This window comes from Epinephelus lanceolatus, chromosome 9 (assembly GCF_041903045.1).
Source record: "Epinephelus lanceolatus isolate andai-2023 chromosome 9, ASM4190304v1, whole genome shotgun sequence".
Classification (NCBI taxonomy): Eukaryota; Metazoa; Chordata; class Actinopteri; order Perciformes; family Serranidae; genus Epinephelus; species Epinephelus lanceolatus.
This window is the reverse complement of record NC_135742.1, coordinates 5,807,605-5,830,554: the sequence shown is the minus strand read 5'-3', so window position 1 is coordinate 5,830,554 and position 22,950 is coordinate 5,807,605. Positions and strand designations below refer to the sequence as shown.

Below are 22,950 nucleotides of genomic sequence, written 5' to 3'. Positions count from 1 at the left end.
CGTATAAACGGGGCCTAAGTGGTGTCTCTAAATTGTCCGTAGGTGTGAATGTGAGTGTGAATGGTTGTCTGTCTCTATGTGTCAACCCTGTGATAGTCTGGTGACCTGTCCAGGGGGAACCCTGCCTCTCTCCCAGTGTCAGCTGGGATGTGTAAAGTTATGGATTTCAGCTTTAACAGCATCTGATTTAAGGGGACATTTTCTCAGCCTGTGGCGCTGCTGAGGTTCAACATGTACACGTATGAGAACATAAAACAGGACAGAGCATCATCAGCTCAGGTGGAAACTCCCAACTATGATCATAGCTTCAGCAAAGAGAAGTTCAGTAGTTGTACCTGGCAGCCCTTTGAGGTTTGTCACACATGTCATAGATACCCGGAATGCTTCGAATGTCAAAAATGACCCTTGTCAGGTTTTTGGGCACGTCCGTCACTATAAGTCTGTGATCTCTGTGTCCCCCAGATAGAGCCAAACCCCATGACGTCTATCCAAACCGATACTTGGGCCAGTACTTGACTTGCGTACGTCTCGGTGCTGTCCCTGCGTGGACGGCCTTCGCCAGAGGAGGTTTTGGTGGAGGCAGCGGCGGGGTTTTCCTCCTCTCTTTGCTCTTGTCTGTGATGGTGAAACCTCGCTCGCTCTTGTCGTGCAGGCTGACCCTGGGCAAGAAGTGTGTAGAGACATGTTGGGATTTGACCCGCGGGCTGGAGCCCATTTTGGCTTTCCCTCTTTTATTGAGGGCCACAAACCACTCACGACCAGTCCTGTGGTTCCTGTGGATGATTGAGGCGTAAGTGTTGTAGCTGTTCTCCTGGAAACGTTCCCTGAACTTGCAGTCATCTGTGAACCACTCCTGCAAAAGAAGGGAAAGATAAGGTATGAAAAGGTGTTATCACTTGCTTTTAAATCTTACAAAACTGTCGTTCATTGATTCTCAATTAACAAACCTTCAAATCTGCAAAATTTGTAAATTGTTCCACATTTAATTTCTGACACTGGATCTCTCCACGTTAACAAAGCTCAGCTGTGGAACATGTGGGAACTCTGTTTGCATGCTACCATGTAACCTAACCCTGAGTATCTCCTGTTAGCTGCTGCTCAGATCATTATCTTTAAACTGGGGGAAGAGATAGTAATGGCTCCTGTTCCTTTACAACAAGCTGCCAGATTCTCCTCACTGATTACATTTTATTTCCCTGTTAAAACTGATCTGACACAAGGACACACACACACACACACACACACACACACACACACACTGCTACAGTGAGAAACTTTTTGTGATCTTCTCATTATGAGATATGTTTCCTCCCTCTGACAAAGGAGCAGAAAGGAGCAGGGGACACAGTGGCTACATTTACATGCACAAGAAAGTCCAGGTTTTGCCCTTATTACCAAAAAGACATATTCCTACTAAGCTGTTGAAAGCAGCCATGCATGCTCTGATTAACATGCCCTAACATGTTGTTTATCACATGTCTATAAAATATTAAAATGTGGCACAGCTGAAGCTGCTCATCATTTTGCTTCTTTGCACCCAAAAACTAATTTTCCTAAGTTTCCCACAGGTGTCGGACTTGTTGGACCACGTGAACACAGCCTCCCTCTTTCATTCCTTCTTCCACCCTCTTGAAAAGGTCGGTGTTGCGATATTTGTGCATATCCAAACACCTTGTAATATCCAAGTCTTTTATAATGTGTAGTAGTAGGTGTGTTTCTCCTTCCGACCTGAAATGTGGGCTTTCTCTTTTGGGCATGCAGCTGTACTGAAGCTTGCAAACTGTTGGCAAGTTGGTTTGTGTGCAGCGTATCCATGAAAGTGCGCAGAGCTGACTGTAAACAGACACGAGGACATGTGTTGCAAACTGCGGTAAAAACTCCAGTTGAGGCGCATATTGTAAATGTGTTGTATACATGATCATAAAATGCTCAAATGTTCCTTCTTTTTTTTTTAAATGCATTAACTTTGTGTTTTGTGTGTATTGGAGTTTTATAAGTTGGAAAATGACAAAACGAAACGAAACGAAACTATTAAAACCAGTCTAACACCAGCACGTCTCCATCTTAAAGGGAAATTTAGGTTTATTTCAACCTGCCTCCTGTCGTCCTAAATTTGTTTCAAGTGACTAGTGACATAAAAATAATAGTTAGCATGTTAGCCGTTAGCCTAGATACAGCCGGGGCGCATAGTAGCGTCAGACCTGTTAAAATGTAAGTGAACGGGCAACCTTCAAGTGCAAAGTTAGTCCACTAAACAAGCTTTTTTTCCACAAAGACCGCCTCATATCGTTAGGATAAATGTCAGAGAACATATAGAAAACGACATGTAAACGTGTTGTCTTACCTTACCGGTGTGCTGCCATGTTTGTTTACCATTTAGCTCTGCTTTTCAAAGCGCGGCCGAAATATATCTCGCCAGCTCTAGATAAAGCCCAGCTGGATACTACTCCAGGTGGAGGTGTCTCGTCCTCGGTCACATCCAGACCTTGAAAATAAGGCTGCAACCGGTCCCATTCCTTGCAACAGAGGCATTCCTCTGCTGTGGGCACTGGGGCACAGCATTCACAGGTACACCACCAATCTCCAGAGCTACGCAGCCTTGCAGCAGCCATTCCTCCTCTCTTGTCCTCTACCTGTTGCCTCTCTCTCTCTCCTCCTCCGTTCTTCAATTTCACGAAGCTCTTCGTCAGTGTATTCTGGCTCAAATAAATAAGGGCGGCCATCACACTCTGCAAAATCAAATTCCTCCTCCACAAAGTCGAAGTCCGGCAAAACGTCAGCCATTATTCTATAAATCTTTCATAAAATAAATGAATGAACTTTTCAGGCTACTGTCTGGTTCTGCCTTCCAGCTGTTGCTGCTTGTTCTCACGATATTTCGGCAGCACTTTGGAAAGCAGAGCTAAATGGTAAACAAACATGGCAGCACACCGGTAAGGTAAGACAACACGTTTACATGTTGTTTTCTATATGTTCTCTGACATTTATCCTAACGATATGAGGCGGTCTCTTTGTGGAAAAAAAGCTTGTTTAGTGGACTAACTTTGCACTTGAAGGTTGCCCTTTCACTTATGTTTTAACAGATCTGACACTTCTATGTGCCCCGGCTGTATCTAGGCTAACGGCTAACATGCTAACTATTATTTCTATGTCACTAGTCACTTGATTTTCACGTATCTTTCCTCTCTTGCAAGGAGCACCTGTAACATAAATAATTTCCCCTCGGGGATCAATAAAGTATTTCTGATTCTGATTCTGATTCTGAAACAAATTTAGGACGATAGGAGACAGGTTGAAATAAACCGAAATTTCCCTTTAATCGGAAAATGTTAAATTCAGAAAAAGCCTTGATTGGGAATATCCAAATGTAATATGCTGCTCACATGACCCACATCAAATTCAGAAAGTTGTCAAATTCTAAATAATAGTGCGATATTGATGTACAAGTTAACCTAGTCACTAAGGATTGCCATTTGCAACCCATTTGCCAAAACATGGTGGCATTGTAAGTTTCTGTAAACCATGGATAAGGTACATTTGTACATTTATGTGGTGGATATGTTGAAACTTGACATTCCTTTATGTTTTACAGTGCTGTGGTTAACATGTGGTTAGTTACAGTTATGAAAAGGTCATGTTTTGGCTTAAAATACCCACTTACCCGCTATCCCGGCAGGAAACAGAGGGACACATCCCTCCAAAAAACCCTACATTTTGGGGCTAAAAAGCCTCTGAAAATACAACAATGGGTCCCGAAAAACAACCAATTTCATTGTTTGTTGGTCTCAAACATTAGTTTGCAGTTTGGCAGGCATCTCGTCTGGGTGTCACACCGTCCACCAGTCCCTCCATCTCCCGACGACAAAGTCAGCTCATATTTTACATCACTTTAGAAAAGTTATGATACAACCCGGCCTTGCTCCAAAGTCCTCAAAATCTGACGCTGACTTGCAGCATCAGACACTGATGAAGAAAGCTGTTCTTTAACGTTAGCATATTGAAGCAGCCAGCTCAAGACTAAAAGTTGAGGCAGTAAAGGTCCGAGTTGGGTGGGCAGGAAGGGGGATAGGTCCAACAAACATCGACTTTCACGCGGGGAGAGCGGTGATTAGATTATAAAGATACAAAGCCAAACCCTGTTCTTTTTTCCTGAACCCAACCATGTAGTTGTTAAAATTCTGCAGAACAGCCAAATTAGTTTTTCTTTACACAATAGCTGGTCACAAAGGCAACAAAATGAGAAGGGAAAGCAGGTGTTTGACCTGTTGCTGTATGTAATGACCAAAACTGAGGTAAAAAACAAAAGTTCTTAAATCTCCAGTGAAATAGAGCGGGGTCATTTTTCTGAGTTCAGAGTGGGAAAACGTCAAACACTGTTATCTCAACCTGTAGCTGCTCACTGCACGGCCTCATCGCTGTTCTACATATTAGTGTCTGATTGTGATCTGATTGGGTCAGCTGCTGTAAAACTGACACCGCTCCAAAATAACAGAAGACTTGTCTTTCATCTTGGGTGGCTTTCAAAGTCATCAGAAAAGGAGATGCTTATCACAGAGATGATTTGACTGACAGCAGCAGAGCCTCCTTTGAACTGGTCAGAAACTCATTATGGTCTGTGTATGATCCAAGAAGAACCTCTGAATGAAGACACACAGGCTGCTGCTCTCATCATCTTATTTGTTAGAATAGCAGCGGACAGATCAGCGGGATTATTGTTTCACAGAATCGTGTCACTGAATAGACCAATTTGATAATTCATAAGAATTTTTGGTAAATCTATAACTGCATGCAGAACATTATGTTTTCCAACCCTGGTTAAACTATGTCTACACAACAGTTTTCATCTTACTGAGAAACGTTAAAGATCTCCGGAGGTGATATGATATAAGGGTACATCACCTCTGGTTTCTCATTTGTGTGGCCAGTGCTGATGATGCTAGCTATGTTTTTGCTATGCTGGTTTACAGAGTCGTAAAGCCTCTGAGGGCAACAGCCGATATATTTTGGGAGATCCAGTGTAACCAGTGGATATCCAGGCCAAGACTTGCTCTTCCATACGCTAGTGATGGGCAAAGCAGTTCTTTAGATGTTATTGAATCACTAGAATCAGTTCATTAAAAAGATTTGTTCAAAAGATTCGTTTCTGTGTAAAGATTCGTGACTGTGTACTGCGTAGTCCGACTCACTGAACTGATACACGGCTGAGCTGCTGCTGCGTCTGCCCTGCACTGGTGAGTCTCAGTATTGGCCAGCCTAACGTTTTAAGTTCGTTTATCTGGAAACTAAGCCTGTTAAAACAATGGGGAGGTGTGTGATTGTGTTCCTGTGGCTTGACTCCTGGCTACATTAGCCGTTAGCTTGGAAAAAACGGTCCCTATGAAAGTGTATCGCTGAGAAGAAATTATTCAAATCACTCAGGTCTGGGTTACGTCGTTCACCGAGTGATTCGTTCACCATGTGATTCGTCACGCAGTAGGCAGTCCCTCCCTGCACCCTGGCTGCCTTGCGACTCGCAAGTAATTCATCGTTCACACGGACTGAATCGGCAGTTCCACTCCCAGCCTGCACGCTCGCTGCTGAGCTCAACTGAACTGAGAAATGAACGAATCAGTTCCGGAAGTGATTCAGTTCAGTACGTTCACTTTGTAAAAAAACACTTCATTTTTGATGTACAGTGAATTTCCAGCACAAGCTTTTATTTTGAAGTGCCGTTTCCTGCTGTAGAGTCAGTGACTAACAGACAGATACTAAACAGAGGCAGCAAACTAGCTTGACGACATGGCCAAATGTAAGTATGATTCTGAATATATTAAACTGTGTGGACCTTGAACTAATGACGAAGGAGAAATCTGGACCCCATGACTGGACCAGTTGGGAACCACTGCACTAAAACACAACTGGTTTTGTTGTTTGTGGGTCTCGAACAGTGGTCCACAGCTTAGCAGGCAATTTGCTAAGGTGCCCCCTTGACATGATTGGTCAGCATTACTCACATGACAGAAACCAGAATGCTTCCAATACCACAAACTGCAATACCACATACAAATCTTGTCCTGTTGACTACAGATTCCACATACATATGCAGATATCTGTTTGGAGAGGTTTAGCGTCAAAATACTTCCCACAGCACCCCTGGTTCAACATGACCATCATAGTTGGGCTGGCAGACAATAACCGAAAGAAAGCTTTCCAGGTAGAACTACATTTATGTTCGATTTGAAGTGGGACGTCATCCCTCGTTAGCAAACAACACGTTTTCACTCCGACCTCGTCACATATCAACATTCGGTCATGGACCTTCCACAGTCAGATACGACATGAAAGGTACCCTGGGTGTGTTGGTTGTTGATGTTCTGGGATGCATGTATTGTCTTCTTTCAAAATACACTTCCAGTTTCACAGGACATTGACCGTTTACATACAGTCTCTTTCAAAATAAAAGCACTACATCAGTACAACAATGCAAACTGACATTTTTTTCCTCCAACAAATACTGTAACTCACATGTCTAGGTTTAAAGTCCATTCTCATTGAGGGCGAATATCTGCGCGCATTATTCTCGCGGAAAAAATAAAAGCGGATTGGAAGTTTGCACACCAGGGCGGAACTTTTGTGCGGTGAGAAAAGTTTCCACCCAGACTTTGACCCCCGTGGAATTCGCCGGTGGAACTACACAGCTGGGCCAATGAAGTTGTTTGTTTATAGTCGCGTAGAGCCGGGAGAGTCCAAAATCCAGTCAGGTTGATAAACCTCGTTTCACAGCGCCCTGTCCTTTTTGATAAAAGACGGGATGATTTTATGAACAGTCAATTGAAGGACAACATCTGGCAGTCCATTGTCCAGCTTAGTGGCTGCGGTGAGAGTGGTAAGTGCTAAAGAAAGTTGATGTTGACGCTTGTTAAACATTGCCAGCTCACTGCTGCTGCTGCTGCTGCTACTCTCCTCCATGTTCACCCACACCCGTTCACACGGCGCGGACTTGGAACACAACAACGTGAAATTCCACACTGCGTCCGTACTGTGCCTGTGTGTGTGGTTTAAACGCGGAAAAGCGCTACGCGAATATTCCGCAAATCCGTCCGGTTGGGTTTAGGAAAAAAAGAACAGGGTTTGGCTTTATAACCTTATGGGAAGCAAACACCGCTCTCCCAGGTTTAAATCCGTGTTTGTTGGACCCATCCACCACCCCTCGTGCCCACCCCACTTGGACTTTCGTCACCTAAACCTTTGTTCTTGTCCTGCTGCTTTTCTCCTGACACCACTGAGCCGGCTGCATATCATGCTGACATTAAAGAATGGTTTTTCATCAGTGTCTGACGCCACAAGTCACTGCCCAAACGCTGGATTTCGAAGACTTGGTGTGAGACCAGGTTGTAGCAAAATGACCAAACTGCATCCCCCTTGTTAACTTGTTACCCCAGACCCAGACCTTTAACAGCATGTGTTAAATCATCTTACGCGATCCTACTCAGCCAATCAAATCTGTGCGTCCCTACTGTTAAAAATGAATGTAAACTGTAATTAGAGTGTAATAGACTGAAATTATTTGGGTCATGGGTCACATCAAATCTACCTAAGTCAAACATATTGTGTAAGAAAATATTTCGGACTATGTGTTACTACATGCTGAGTAAAAAAGTAAAGACAGCACTGATATATTTATATATCACTCTGCCCCGCCATAGTTCAGAGACAGAGATGCAGATATTCATTAAATGTTCCCGTTTTGTGCCTAAAAATATCTCGGGTGGGAAACTCTGACATGTACCCAGGGATGCCTGGTTTCTTGCTGCAGTATGACTCCGTTGTATAACCTCCTGCCATTCTGAAATAAAACAAACTGTTCTGCTTTGCTGAAGAGTGCAGCATAGCAGAAAATGATGCCATTACAGCGTTTGGTAAACATGCCAGTCACAGGAGAGCGCGCTGCGGCCGCGGCGGAACAGCACAAACCTTAAAGTTATTCAAAGTGACCCACTGTTCCTTTTGGCTGTTGTTTTTAAAGATGATTAGAAATTTGAACAGAGCTCCCGAGTCACTGCTATGGGTGGGTTGCAAAGATTTAACAGAACGCTACATTTGAGCAACATACCAGCTCTGGTACCAGTCAGGGAATTACACATCTGGAAACAAATCCATTGGAGCATGTATGAATGTACTCTCACACAGGCACGTATGCACGCACACACACACACACACACACACACACACACACAAACAGGCATACCAAGAAAAAGCTTTGGCCACTGCTGTGTTTCATAGGATTTAATGGCCGCAGCCAGATTCCAGAGATCTTATTGTTAAAATCATAATGCTTGTACAGCTGTTTAACCTGGCTCTTGCCCTGCTGGATTGGTCACACACTTTTAAAGGGACCTTTCCCATGATCCTCGGGGTTAGTTGTGCAGAGGGCAGAGGTGGAAAGTTACAGATTTCCTCTACCCAAATAATATTTCTTCACTAATGCGTCCTTTTTATCCTGACTTATACCACAGACAAAGCGCAGGGGTACTTTATTAATTCCAATTTCCTCAAATATGAGACAAACTGGATCAGAGCCACACTTTCCTCTGATATGCAAAAGATACAGGGACTCAGTTTGTGACTAACAGGTTGGAGAACAATTCAAATTTCATTTTTTTTTCCTTTATATTATCATGATGGTGTAAATGTTGATTGCAAAATGTAATGGTTATAGAATAATGACATCACTGACGTTTAGATCGGTTCCCTATAGACTGACTCACAGCATTTATTGACAGTAACCTCTGGGGAAAAAACCCTGTGTCACACATATAAAACAAAACAGTGCTGAGCAAAGGCTGCCTCAACTGGTTAAATTTTCGCCACCTAAAAAAAATCTATTTCAGTTTAAGTGTATGCTATATTTAGAGTATTTTCATTGTTTTACCTCACCATTAAAAAGTAAAACAGCCCTTTCAAACAGTAATTTTACATCACAGAACACAGGAGTTGCTGGTCTACTGCTGCTTGATTTGTTAGTAGATAAAGCTGGTGAAATATAGGTGGCTAAAAATATGTTTTGCTTCGGCCCCCGTTCACAGCAGTACATTGCTTTGCTTCCATGCTGGCAGACTTGGTTTATCGAGGACACTAGCAAAGTCACACAGTACATAAGATAAGTACAGCAGAAACATTAGATAGGTCCGACCACCGTGTTTAACTGTATATCTTAAAAAATTACAGGTACAGCTCACAACAGAAATCAATTTATAGATTTCACATCTCTGCAATTGACACCACTTGCCACTTGTGTAGCCAGGAGTGATAGTTGTTAGCACGACATCATGGTGATTGCTAATATTAGCCTCACTTTAAAGGGATAGTGCACCCAAAAATGAAAATTCAGCCATTATCTACTCACCCATATGCTGATGGAGGCTCAGGTGAAGTTTTAGAGTCCTCACATCACTTGCGGAAATCCCAGGAGAGAGGGGGTAGCAACACAACTCCACCTAATGGAGGCTGACGGTGCCCCAGATTCAAAAGTCCACACGTGAACGAGATGTACACAGAGGCAGTTAGAGCTACAGGCTACAATGAGGCTAAAAACAGAGTTCAAATGACGTTTTTCCAAACAACTTTTGTCGGGGCTTCAGGACACTTGGATCACTACGGACGAGCAGTATGGAGATATTTTGTGGTTTCAATTCTGTGTTTTTGGACGTTTGAATCTGGGGCGCCGTCAGCCTCCATTAGGTGGAGTTGTGCTGCTACCTCCTCTCCCCTTGGATCTCCGCAAGTGATGTGAGGACTCTAAAACTTCACCGGAGCCTCCCTCAGCATATGGGTGAGTAGATAATGGCTGAATTTTCATTTTTGGGTGCACTATCCCTTTAACTGTGCAATTCTGTCTGCCACAGAGAAAATGAAGGCTCGATTTACGGCACAAAGGAAATGTGTCAACAACTGTGCATCCAAAACAAACAGAAAAGAGCACTTTTGTTTTCCCTGTTAACTATAAGACTTATTAACCATGACACAATTAAAATAAAAAATAAAAAAATATCCAGTGACTGCTTCGCTTTTCGAAACAATAAGTGCTAACATGCTGCTACCAGATAATGTTTATCATTCTCACAGTAATTAAGTAATCTTAAATGAATGACTTTTAATCACTTTACAAGCAATAAATAAATAAATATATCCTGCAGTTTTTTTCTTTTGGATCACCACTGAAAACTGTAAAAAAAAAAAACAAAAAAAAACAAACAAAGAGAATACTAATAATTATAATAAAATCTGCATACATCACTGGAGCCTGGACATTAGCTTTGCAGGTATGTTGTCATAAAAACTACTGGACAAAAAAATGTCGACCTGATCATGGCACTAGATGAAAAGTCAGATGATCGTATTTCATCCAGAGGGAGACATGAATGTTTGACCAAATATTAATGCAATCCATCCAATAATTGTAGAGACTTCACTCCAAACCAAAACTGTTAACCTGCTGGTGGCCCTTGAGGAAAGTCGGGGGAAAATTAATTTGTCATAATTATGCAACGTCTGGGAATAATGAATGTCTGCTCCAAACTGTGTGCCAATCCATTAAGCAGATGTGGAGACATTTCAATGCACTATCTGAAACACTGATCTGCTGTCAGTAGGTTTTATTCTCTGGGGATGATCATGGATGCCTGTATCAGATTTCATGGCAATCCATCAAATATTTGTTGAGATATGTCGCTTAAAACCAAACCAGTCAGTGGTTTAATAAGCTGGAGTCGGCTGGGACCATATTAGAACTCTACTCTTATGTGTTCTTACTTAAGGAACAGTGGTTGTGGTGAACTAGTTGGGAGATGGAAACACTTAATAGTCGCACATGAAAGTGTATTAATGCATCAGAGGTACAGAAGAAACTATAGCTGAGACATATCTAAAAAAAAAGGACAAATCAAAAGTCAAGTGGTTGTATTTCTGTGCCCCGTCTCCGCCTCACTCTCCCTCGCTGTGTCATATTTGCTCAACAAATGCAGGTGACCCTTTCACCTTCCTACAGATTATGTTTGCGATGGCTTGCTGGGTGGGTCACGCAGAGCACTGTGCATCTGTCTCCCCGTTGTTCAGCCAATAAATTGCCACTGTGAAAACATCTAAATATTAGATATGACACACGATGCAACAAGATAAGGTTCATGGTGTCACCTGACACCCCGACGTGAGGCCCGAGCCTGTCTGTGGCCCCCGAGGTTTACATCCACCCCAAATCATCGAGGCGGTTAAATAGCACAGTGCAGCTGTAGACACAGATTGGAGTTTTAGTTATACAAATATTTCTCAGAGGCAGAGCTGCTCCGGAGGCAGAAATAAGCTCCGACTGCAACGGTTGGAGCCAGAGAACCGTTCTCTCAGAGTGTGAGGTATCTACAATAAGAAGCAAAGCTGCAAAAAGGAGCTGTGATTAAAATATCAAACTTAAATTTACTGCACATGAAACTGATATTTTTATCAGAAATATAAAACATTTTTTAGAGGTGGTATCAGCTTCAAGAGGCTGCAAAGTGTAAGGTCGTCTTGCAAACTTTATGCCGAGCTTTCAACCAGTCTTCCTCAGAGAATGAAGCTGTCATGGAGCAAACTCTATCCCCCAAGAAAGGCAGTGAGATCTTGTAATCTGGCAACTCTGAAACTGGGAATCACAGTAATCCCAAACCAAAGATAATTCCACTCAGAAAACAGAGTAGACTGTCCTTCAGCTGTGAGGAAGAATCCCCCGTGCTGATGTGCTCCGAAGCAAGGCAGCCGATCTGCAAGTAAACCTGCTCTCTAACCAAGAGGATAAATGAACAGTTGTGTTAAAGGACTATGCCAACCCCCCTAGATGATTATTTGTACATTAACCTTGTTTTTCTTGCACGTCTCCAGGGTGAAGGAAGAATCCAAAAACAGAAAAAATTCTTGATGCACTTAAGTAAACGGGGGGCACGTTAAACAACAGAAAAATTGTAAAAAAAACATCTGATAACAAACTCTGACACAACTCATGCAGAATAACTAAAGCCTCATTTATCCAGTCATACGCTCAGTAATTCCCAAACACATGCATTTTTGCTAAAACTGAACAATAATATACATTTTTGCATAAACAGAGTCACACACGAGCAGTGCGCCTGCACAAAATTGTAATAAACATTACAGTTTTAGCGAAAATGAATGTGTTTGGGAAGTACTGATCATATGACTGGACAAATAATACCTGGATTATACTGCTTGGGGTCATTCCTCAGGCAGTTTGAACATGAAACACCTAATTTCCTGCATCCTGGTGAATTTTTATGCATTCTTTTTTTTTCCTGCATCAAGTTATGGTGAATTTCGACAAAAAAAAAGGCCTCAGCTACTTTCCCTTAAATGCGCCGCGCAAAGGCGTAATGAGAGTTGACTTAATTCGTCATGGCAGAAGAGAGCAGCAGCGTCAGACGGCCAAACTTCTCCCAGGAGGAAACTGATGTTTTGGTCCGGGAGGTCCAAGCTCACAGTGTCCGAATATACGGAACTGCGAGCAGACCTCCACGGGCTGATGATGCAAAGGTAGCCTGGGAGGAGGTCACCACAATTGTAAATCAATGTTGCGTTTCTCTCTCGCGCGCGCTCTCTCTCTTTCTCTCTCGCAGTCTCACTCTGTTTCTTTTCTTTTGACTTTTCTAAGATGACAGATGCTGAATATATACTCCCTATCTGATGCTGTGGCTGTTTGTGGTTGGCTGAGAGGGATGTGAACTCACTAGTTTGCAGCTGTGTTAATCAAATCAGGTTGGGTTTCCATTACGCGTGCCAAACGTGCCAAACGGTACCAATCCCCTTTGATCTGACATCAGATGTGACGGGACAGTCGATACAGAGATACATTTATGTGCTGATTGCAGATAGTTGCATTGAATAGTGTTTTTTTGGCTATTTATTGCATCGTTAATGTGCCTGATATTCTGGAAACCCGCCTGTGAGGTTTGGTGACGTGTGCGCACTGTCCACCCGTCAGCCAAACTTTCACTGCATACACCTGCTGCGCTCCGCCTGACAGTAGACCTGGTTTCAGCTGGTGAGCTTTTAGCGCACCTTCGGCGAAGCCTTTTGGCACGAAACTGTCACTGCGCCAAGCTGGATCTGTCAACACCTCCCCCCTGCTGCACCGCCACACCCATCTCAGCGCACCTCGGTCTGCCAAACTACCAAACTGAGCGCGCCTCGGGTTGCGCTGTTCGAAACTAGCTCTGCGCGGGGTTCACCACCCTGCGCTGCGCCGGGAAACTAGAGGCCATGTTGAGGACGTACCTAAAAATGACTCAAAGTTCATATGGTTCTGAACACCGGTCTCCTGGGGAAAGTCCTATGTTTTATTACCCACCCATCACCCCAATCTGCCTCCTTCCTCGACCGCTCGGGACTGCTTCCTTATCTACTTCCGTCAGCGTATTGGTCACATGATCGCTGCCTTCCAAAACATGTAGATTATGCATGAATACTGGCTCATGAATACGCTGGATATGTACAAATTATAGTGCATTATTTTCGTAGGAAAACATACAAACAGTGCATTAATATAAGCTAATATAAGTGTATTGTTTTTCCTTGAGGGACTTCCTGGATCCCTCCTGTCTCTTCATGCTGGACAGGATCAACCTCAGCCTGATGATGTCATGCAGACACAACAAAACCAGCCATAAACAACAGATGATCGACCTTTGAGCTGGGGCAGAAGGAGTGGATGTGAAAAACTGAATTTTTATTGCTGACATTTGGACAGTTTGGACATGAAATGAAGCGGCAGATGAGACCAGACTGCAGACATGTTGGACCACAAAAAAGACCACAAGGAAATCCTCCTGAGTCAGACTGTGGCTGTGCATGACAAACATCCAGCAGAACTGAAATGATGATCAGGTTTCAGTTTGATGCTCCGCAGTGTGCTGTTGTGCTTTGTCCCATTATTTCCTCCTATCATCCACGTCGGCCCAGTTTGGGTTTATATTTAAATCGTGTTTGGGATGTGCTTTGACCTCGACAAAGTTTGTAATTTTCTCTCTATATAAGCTGGAATGACAGCTGAATATGTGTCTGCTGGTGGACAGCTCACAGTCGCATTAGTACATTTCTAGAAAGCCGTGACTGAGAATGCACTTTGAGGAAAGACACCACATCACTCCCCACTGACAGGGTTTCATGAAACAATACCAGGAGCTGAGGGGGCATAAATCGCAGTTGCTCAGCATGCACACCCGCCGCAGCTCACAGACTCTCCGCTCTCTGATTGTTGCTCGCCTGGCTGATTGTTTACTCAACATATTGATCTTCACTTTGTGGCTCACTCCTCTGTATATTATCAGCTGTCCCAGACAGGACTTAATCTGCTCTTCCCATTAACACATGCTAATAGGGAGCTGCTTCTATCTATACGCCTGCCAACGCTCCCACAGATGACTCGTCAGTGCGGCCGGCAGTGCTGGCTGGCCGGCCGGCCTGCTTACGGCACTGAGGCCAAGCTGCTGTGGGCAGATTTGGGCTTACTGTGTGTTTGGGGGGATTTGAAAGTCTTCGAAACTGTGGCTAAAGATTACAGCAGTATGCTATGACATGATTTTGTCATGCAGCACAGATGCAAAGCTGCACAAACTAATAAATATGACAAATATAGCTGCACTAGGCAGGGTCTGATGAGAAATACATCCGTTTCATATGTCCAGAAGATGTTGGGCTGCAACAAAGAGAGGAGCAACATCTCAGCTGCAAATGAGATGCAGATTCACAGTGTTTGGCCAAATTACATTCTGGTGCCAGGTATGGACACTGGCAGGAGGTGTGCTCAGAACACAAGAAATGCTTCATCACAATCAGAAGTAAACAGCAAAAATTCATCCTTGATCTCTGGAAACAGCACAACAAAATAATCTGACCATGAGATGCAGTGGGAAGCACAGAGATGTCGTCAGGATGCTTCAAACAATATTTGCTTGTTGAGGAGCTGCGTCCAACAATTTCTGTAACTTTTTAAAACTGATACATGGTTTGAACTCTCTCAAGATTTTTTCATCCTTCTCACAACTTCCTCTGACACTTTCCATATGCACAAGAGAGTCAGCCGTTAACAACATTAGTACGTTCATTCAGAAAAAGATAGTTCACAGATGTGAGTGCTCTTATAATGAATATTTTTTATTTTAGCTTCATATAGCTTTTTAGCCTCTCATCCACTCAGTTTTCGGTAACAGTTGGCTTTTCTCAGCAAAAATATCTCTGATAAATACACTGTACACTACCTGCTTAGTACAGCAGACAAAGTTAGCGACTTGGAGGCAGTAGGTGAAGAAGTACTCAACTCTTATACTTAAGTGAAGTAAAACAATGCTTTCTCATTCCCATGTTATCAGATACCTTTGCTTTGACAGCCCCTCTGCATCTGATAGTGAAACAGCACCCTTTTAGCATATCTATGTGATGCACCACTGGAACAAACTGTAACACGTGATTATTGTTGTGAAACTGTCACATTTGGGTTCAAGAAAAAAGATCATGTTAAAAAAAATGCATTTGTTGTTTGGTGACTTTTGGTGTCAAATGGGAAAGTCTCGTTTTGTTTGACCTCTCCGCCTCTTCTCCCTCACGACCTATGCAGACTTTCTGACTCTTTATACTACATCAGTTGCTCTGAGCATCAAGTGTTGCTGTTACACAGGAGTTAGCTGAAACCTGGTGCATCTTACAAAGACTCTAAAGGGTGTCTTTGGCATTATAATCACACACTGAGGGGCACGACATGGTGTTGGTATTTGACACGCTGGAAACAAGAACGAGCTGAGTAAAACTGCAAAAGTGTAATCAAAGTGCCAAAAGTAAAAGTATAAACATGTCAATATGCAGAATGGCAAATTTCAGAATAATGTTTATCATATTATTGGATCAAAATAATTGATGCATTAATGCAGTCATCACTTTAATCAGTCCTTCCAGAAAAATGCGAGTGAGTGAGTTTTTTTGTGATTGTTGCGGGCAAAAATCCTTGATTATGCGACACATTTTCTTAAAAAATGTGAAAAAATAAAATGTGTGCTTCCTGCACACATGTGACTTTTTTGCAACGAAAATGCGGGAATTATGAAATCATGCAAGCCCTGCATATTTTGTGCATTTTGCATGGAAATCAGCGATTTATGCGGCAAAAGTGCAGCATCTATGAAAAAATATGTGGACTTTGGCTGATTATGCGTTGAATTATGCGATCGCATAATCGCGTTTTTCTGGAGGGACTGTTTAATGTTGCAGCTGATAAAAGTGGATTTTCATTTCAATTAATTATGAACATCCCTCTAGGAATCAATAAAGTCAAACATTATCTTACTTAAAATAGCCCTAAAATAATCCAGAATACTTTATTTACTGATTATATTTTTATGTATATTTGCAAAATACATTATCAGTTAAATGTAGTACGTAAAAAGTGCAATAGTTGGCTCTGAGTTGTAGTAAAGTAGAAATATAAAATGGCAGAATATTCAAGGAATGTACAAGTGCTTCAAAATTGTAACAAGTACAGTACTTGGGTTCAGTACTTAGTTACTTTCCACCACCGCTGGCGAGTGAACATGGTGGAACATTTGGCAGCTAAAGAGACAAATCTCTTCCGCAGGAGTTAGTGGAGACCAAACTGGAGAGTGAGTCTTGAAGTTACACAAACCAGCGGGATGATAATATTGTGTTGTGTCTGCCAGATGTGTAAATAGGCAGCTGTTTGCTAACTTAGTAACATGGTATAGGTCAGGATGTGTGTCTGTCTTGGCCAAACAATCAACTAGTGCAGTTTTAAATGAATCTTCAGCATTAACTAAATTAAACATTAGCATGAAGTTATCGCTTTTACCCTCATGGTCAAGTAAACATTTGAAGAGCCATTCCAGCTGTATGATTGGACAACAACATTTCAATCATCACTTGTTAAGTAAAAATAACACGTAGTAACCCTGCACAGTCGGTGGTATTTGTGCACTGAGGCTAAGTTTAAGAGTTCAGGGTGACGAACAAAAGCAGTTTGTGAAGCGTGTGGATACTTACAGTGGCGTAGAGCCGTCCTCTTTTATTCATGGCCAGGAATCTGTTACTGTAGACCCCTTTGATGCCGATGACCCCCTGAGAAACCGCGAAGAGCTCCAGGACACCTGGGAGGACAAACAACATGCTCTGATGATTGATGGACGACGAGTGTATTTTTACTCTCCTTGTCATTTTCTGCATCTCATCGCTGCTCCGCACTCAAGTGGACACGATCTGCTCTGCTGTCCTGTCGGCTCAGTCATCCAGGTCGGCTGCACTCTGCTTGATCTTAGTAGTTAGATAACTGGCGTTCGAATTGGGCAATGAGCAATTTGTGTCTTTGTCAACTTTCTTTAGCAGTCAGAGTGAATTTCAGTTTTAAAAAAGAGGGTGAGCATAGTAGCAGCGATCCAAAAGGAACAAACAAGGATGAGTTTTGCTTTCATGGCCTTTTTGGCTGCACGCTCACAGCAACATCCTCCAGTGTGAAGAAGTTGCACATGGCAGTTTGCAACTGTGTTAAATTTTAATTAAATCATTGTTTTTGGCCGTCATGTTTCATCACCCCTACGACACAAACTAATCAAAGTCATGCAAGTGCAACAGAACACTGCAGCTGTAATGAGAGCTGAGCGAGCGGCAACTTCAAAGTCTAAAAAATGAAGCCAACGCTCCACAGGAGTGGGTGGGTCCAACAACCATCGACTGTCATCTGGGAGGCCATTGTTCACGTCACGTATGATTATAAAGCCAAACCTTGTTCTTTTTTTTAAAATCCCAACCATGTGCTTTTGTTGCCTAAACCTAATCAGGCTAAACGTAACCACATGCATTTGTAGTAGAAGAAAAAAAAACTTTGTGGTGTGTTACTGACATAGTGCGTTTTTTTATTTTGAAAGAGCCTGTATGCAAACTGTACATTTCCTGTGAAAACTGGAGTGTGTTTTAAAACACACAATACATGTTGGGATGGCGTCCCAGAATGTCAACTATCAACAACATATTCTCACTCTTGGGGCGTCGGTGGCTTAGTGGTAGAGCAGGCGCCCCATGTACAAGGCTGTTACTGCAGCGGCCCGGGTTCGACTCCAGCCTGTGGCCCTTTGCTGCATGTCACTCCCTCTCTCTCCCCCTTTCACACTTGTCTGTCCTGTCAAATAAAGGCTAAAAAATATCTTAAAAAAAAAAAAAAACATATTCTCACTCCGACCTCGTCACATAGCGACGTTTGTTCATAGACTTTCCACATCGAGGTACAGCATGCAAGGTATTCTGGGTGTGTTGGTTGTTGACGTTCTGGGACGCCGTGTCAAGTTCTGACTGTTACATGCATTGTCTTCTCTCAAAGTATACCTCTGCTTTCACAGGAAATGTACAGTTTGCATACAGTCCCTTTCAAAATAAAAGCACTACATCTGTGAAACACCAGGAATTTAAGTTTTTTTGCCTTCAGCAACAAACACATGTGGTTGGGTTTAGGAAAAAAGAACAGGGTTTGGCTTTATAATCTCACAGGACGCAAAGACTCTCTCAGGTGAAAGTCCGTGTTTGTTTGACCCATCCACCACCCTTCCCACAGCCCTACTTGGACTGCCGTGTTTCCCCCTGGCACCACTGAGTGCCATTAACTATAACGGCAACCAGCTGCATATCATGCCAACGTTAATGGACTGCTTTTTCATTGGTGTCTGACGCAGGAAGTCACTGCCCAAGCATTGGATTTCCACGACGTCGGAGTGAGACCGAGTTGCATTCAACGCACTCCAGGGCACCCTGCACGTCATAGCGATGTGAGAAGTTGACGCCCAAGCATTGATATGTGACAAGGTCAGAGTGAAAATGTGTTGGTTCCAGCACAGACAATAAATAAAGTGTGAACAAATATGAAGCTGATAGGTCCTCTTCAATCATGATTTATAGTATAGTGGATACTGTATGAGAAGAATCAGAATAAATATGTCACTCTGTCTTTTATGATAAAGAAAATATGATCCAAGTATGTATTTTTTTCTGCTCTAACCTCTTGGCACACTGACTGTAGGGTGAGTTCGGGTGCCAGGAAATGCAAAACAGTGGGTCGTGCCAATGTACAGTAGGTTCTTCTAAAACTTTTGGGCCTTTGTGCGACACTAAAACTCTAAACTGAAACCCAGACTGATGAAAATCAGGATAACAACCCTGGTGAAAAGGGGAAACTCATCATGATGGACAGAGATCTACTGACACAATGTTGTAAAACCATTATATCAATCTACCAAGGTCAGCTAAGTACCCCAGAGTGAATGACAAGTCAAAATAAAAGGACACTTAAGTGTTATCCCAGATGAATATTGTCTCTGCGGTGACTCAACTGTGTATCAAGTACTGTCCGAGGTATTCTGTGAGGCAGTGATATGAAACGTAATGCAGTGTGATGGTAAGAGAATCTTCATATTACAAATCCAAGACGGCCAGTCTCCTGCTCGTCTCCAGCGCTGTCATGCAGGATTCAAAACCACATGGCTGTCGTGTTGAAATCCATGTAACCTGACAACTCTTCTAAAGGGGACCATGAAATGGAGGCACAAGTGCACTTTCACGGTGAGTTTCGGCTGTTTCGTCAGCGGAGCAGCGATGAGGGATCTGATGGGGCAGTAAAAGCTGAAAATCTGATTTATGACTTTTGTCTTCTGGCCGAGAAGAGACAGGACGAAGATTCACAAACAAGACGCTGAAAGATTTGGAATGAAAAACTGCTGTATTTAACAATGTATTCAAAGTTTTAAATAAATGTTTCCAGTCATGCTGATAGTCATAATTTGTCTTGGTCTGGATGCAGCTGAAAACTGTTACGTCACTGTTTATATCTTTCTGAGTTTAAGTGTTGAACTTATTTTCTGTATAAATTCAGAGATGTTTTCAAATGGAGGGAAATCATTTTCAATTTAAACATCTTAGATAATGTTGATATTAGTCATCTCTGATATTTTAAGACATCGTCACTCTCTCAAAACATCAGAATCTGTGACCCAGAACCAGAGTCTATGAAGAAATCGTTGAGTTTTGTGAGTTGTTGAGTGGTTAGGGTTGAGGGTTATAGGTTAGGTCATGGATTCTGACGGTGTAACATACTGACATGTTTCAGTCTCTGTCTTATTCTCAAGCTACATTTGAAATTTCGGCACTTTTTACTACAGGTAGACTGATGAATCCTCTGATATATGCGGGCCAATATACGGGATATGTTTTTAAACCACGCTGATTAAATTACAGGACCCTGGAGAAATACTTCAAACCACTCTGGGCACTTCGATTGCTTTTTTATTTTGTGTCATGCACACTTACATGTGCCTAACCCTCATGGCTTTACAAGACACAACTACAATGACACTGCAGTAAGTATCAAAAGTACATGTTATTTCACTACCCACAATCCTCTGCCTTCAATCTCAGACCTGGCAAAGAAACGCAGCCACAAACAAAGTTCACTTTCTGAAACAAAACTCACATTTTTCATGATCATCCAACCAAAAAAAATCAACATCGATGGAGGTCATCTTACTGAAAATTAAATTCCTTATGTCGTCATATACAGGACAGTAAAACTCATTCTCAGCTTCACCTAAATACCACAACAACCAAATCCTGTCCTCCTCTGGGGCGGTGTTAAACCTTCCAGTCTCTGAGACTAATGGTGACGTTCCTGAGTGCAACTGTGCACACAGGGATCTCTGTCTTTTATTCAGATTATATAGCTGTTCTTTATGAGACAATAAGTTTGTAGTTTTGGTTTATAACATATGTCAACAGACTATTTTTCTCTGAACATGCTTATATCAGCCATCTGGATTGCAAAATAACTTTATGCCATTTTTAAGTCAGTTGTGTGTTGCACTTTATTTCTTTATTTGAGACCTATAAAAGTAAAATTGTTGAATTTGCATCCAAAACAAATATATTTTTACTAGAGTTGAAGGAAAACAGTCGGTTTCCATAACAGACAATCTTTATTGTACATATTTGTTTTATAGTTTTTAAAAGCGCCTTTTTTTGTCAATTTTCTATTCTATATTTAAGTTGAGTCTTGCAGTACTTTGCTTATTTTTATTCCTCTTATTGCATGTTTAATGTTTGCACCAAAAACCAAAGCGAATTCCTTCTAAGTGAAAACTTAGCAATACATCTTTTTCTAATAATAGTCTGATTTTAAGGTGGATATTTTTTGCAGTGTAAGGAGTACCGTTGTTGTGATGACAATCGTGCTGACTGGCAATCCAACACATCCTGGTGTCTCTCTGCTGCACCTGTTACTGCCACAAATAGTCTACCTGCCAACATCCCGGAGAGACACAAACAAGGCTTGTCAAGCAGGTGCCCGCTGCTCAGATATTTCACAGGGTCAGGCAGCCTAAGTTTAGGTGCGCGGTCCTTACACTCTTCCTGTGTAAATCATTATTGTTAGAACTTCCTGGGGTGGCATCTAAAATAGACACGACTGCAAACACAAGGGGATCAATTAGAGCGAATGCAGGAATGTAGATCCAAGTGCGCATTCTCAGCGGGACGCGCAGGATTCATGTGCGCGTCACACGTTTATAATTTAGTAGTTGGGCTTCTCTGTGCACCGTGAAACCGGAGTGAATGACTTACTCAGCTGGTTGGGCTCATGGCTGCCGTTGACTCTGCCGTCGGGATGAATCTGGAGATGGAAGCCGATGCCAACCCTACAGTAGAGCCTGCAAGTCCTGCGTCCCGAACGGATCCCCTCCTCCAGAAGTTGGCGCTCCAAAGAGACGTGCTCTGCTCCGGCGGCGGCGCAAATCAAGTGAGCGACGGTCAGAAGGTAAAGAGGAACATTCATTCTTCCAACAAGGAGACACTCGCTAGGCCACTTCCAGCATTTTGGTGTCGCTCCTGAGGTCTGGGCACCACGAACCGCGCGCACACACGCATGCAGCGCTCCTGGGCATTACCCCGGCTGCAGTAGCTGGAGTAGTTCTGCTGGCACGGAGATATTTATAACGCCAATGATCTCACTACTCGATGCATGCCTCAGCTCTAAAGGACGCTCTTTCATCCAGATTTTGTCGCCGAGATGCCACTCCTGCTCAGCACCGATCCACAGCAGCGGGGCGTGAAGGAAGCGCGACGGACACCGCACATTTTCCAAGGAATCGTCCGCGCCAGGACGCACTAAGCGCGGCATTTTACGCACAGGGAGACATCGTTTCAACACATCGAGGACGCGATTAACTCACACACTAAAAGACGTGAAAATGTCTCTCTTCTGGCGGCGCTTCTCTCCATATGAGAAGAGTTGAATCTAAATAACGACCCGTTAACGCAGAGAGAAGGACGCTGGGGTTCAGACAGCAGAGATCATCAGGTGGTGCAGCAGAGTTTAAACACTGGCTCACCGGGAGACTCAGGCAGCCGTATTTATAGGCTTTAGTCCACCTTATCATCTGATACGTCCACATGCTTCCAGGAGAAGCGTCTGTCAGGCTGCCTCATGTGCTCAGAGCAGGGAGCAGTGGCAGAGGAGACACTGTGATCATCAGATTGTGGATTCTTGCAAAAATTGAAAGCAGAAAAACATACTGTGCACTTACTAAAAATACAAAATTCTTCTTTTTTTCAATGCATTTTTATTTGTCATATTTATATCATATTTTTTAATTTTCTGTCCTCCCATAAAATTAAATCTCCTGCTACCTGATGCCCTCTCAAAACCATCTTAATAAGTATTTAGGGCGGCAGCTTTTGCAGTTGGTGTCCCAGCAACAGTCATGTGACCCGTGAAAGTGTCCTTGAGTAAAACACTGAGTGCCCCAGATAAGAATTTCACCCACAAGTAACACAAACATTAATTTAAACTGATTAGTTGCAGTATAAAATCATTACATCCTCTCCTCTGATTTA

General features: G+C 42.7%; 1 protein-coding gene across 1 annotated transcript; it reads right to left on the bottom strand.

Annotated features, from left to right (window-relative positions):
- Positions 1–285: 285 nt before the first annotated feature.
- Positions 286–22,395, bottom strand: fgf5 (fibroblast growth factor 5). Its single transcript, XM_033620630.2, has 3 exons — positions 21,679–22,395; positions 17,071–17,174; positions 286–853 (listed from the first exon to the last, which is right to left on the bottom strand). Exons 1-3 carry the CDS (start codon positions 21,887–21,889, stop codon positions 485–487), a joined length of 684 nt encoding a protein of 227 aa, XP_033476521.1. The 5' UTR covers positions 21,890–22,395; the 3' UTR covers positions 286–484.
- Between the last annotated feature and the right edge of the window lie 555 nt (positions 22,396–22,950).

Excerpts from the sequence above, each read along its gene's own strand:
- fgf5 (XM_033620630.2), bottom strand. The coding sequence starts at position 21,889 with ATGAATGTTCCTCTTTACCTTCTGACCGTCGCTCACTTGATTTGCGCC. Across the intron at positions 17,175-21,678 it reads CCATGAGCCCAACCAGCTGA|GTGTCCTGGAGCTCTTCGCG; the intron begins GTAAGTCATTCA and ends TTGTCCTCCCAG. Across the intron at positions 854-17,070 it reads GAGGACGGCTCTACGCCACT|GAGTGGTTCACAGATGACTG; the intron begins GTAAGTATCCAC and ends CTTCTTTTGCAG.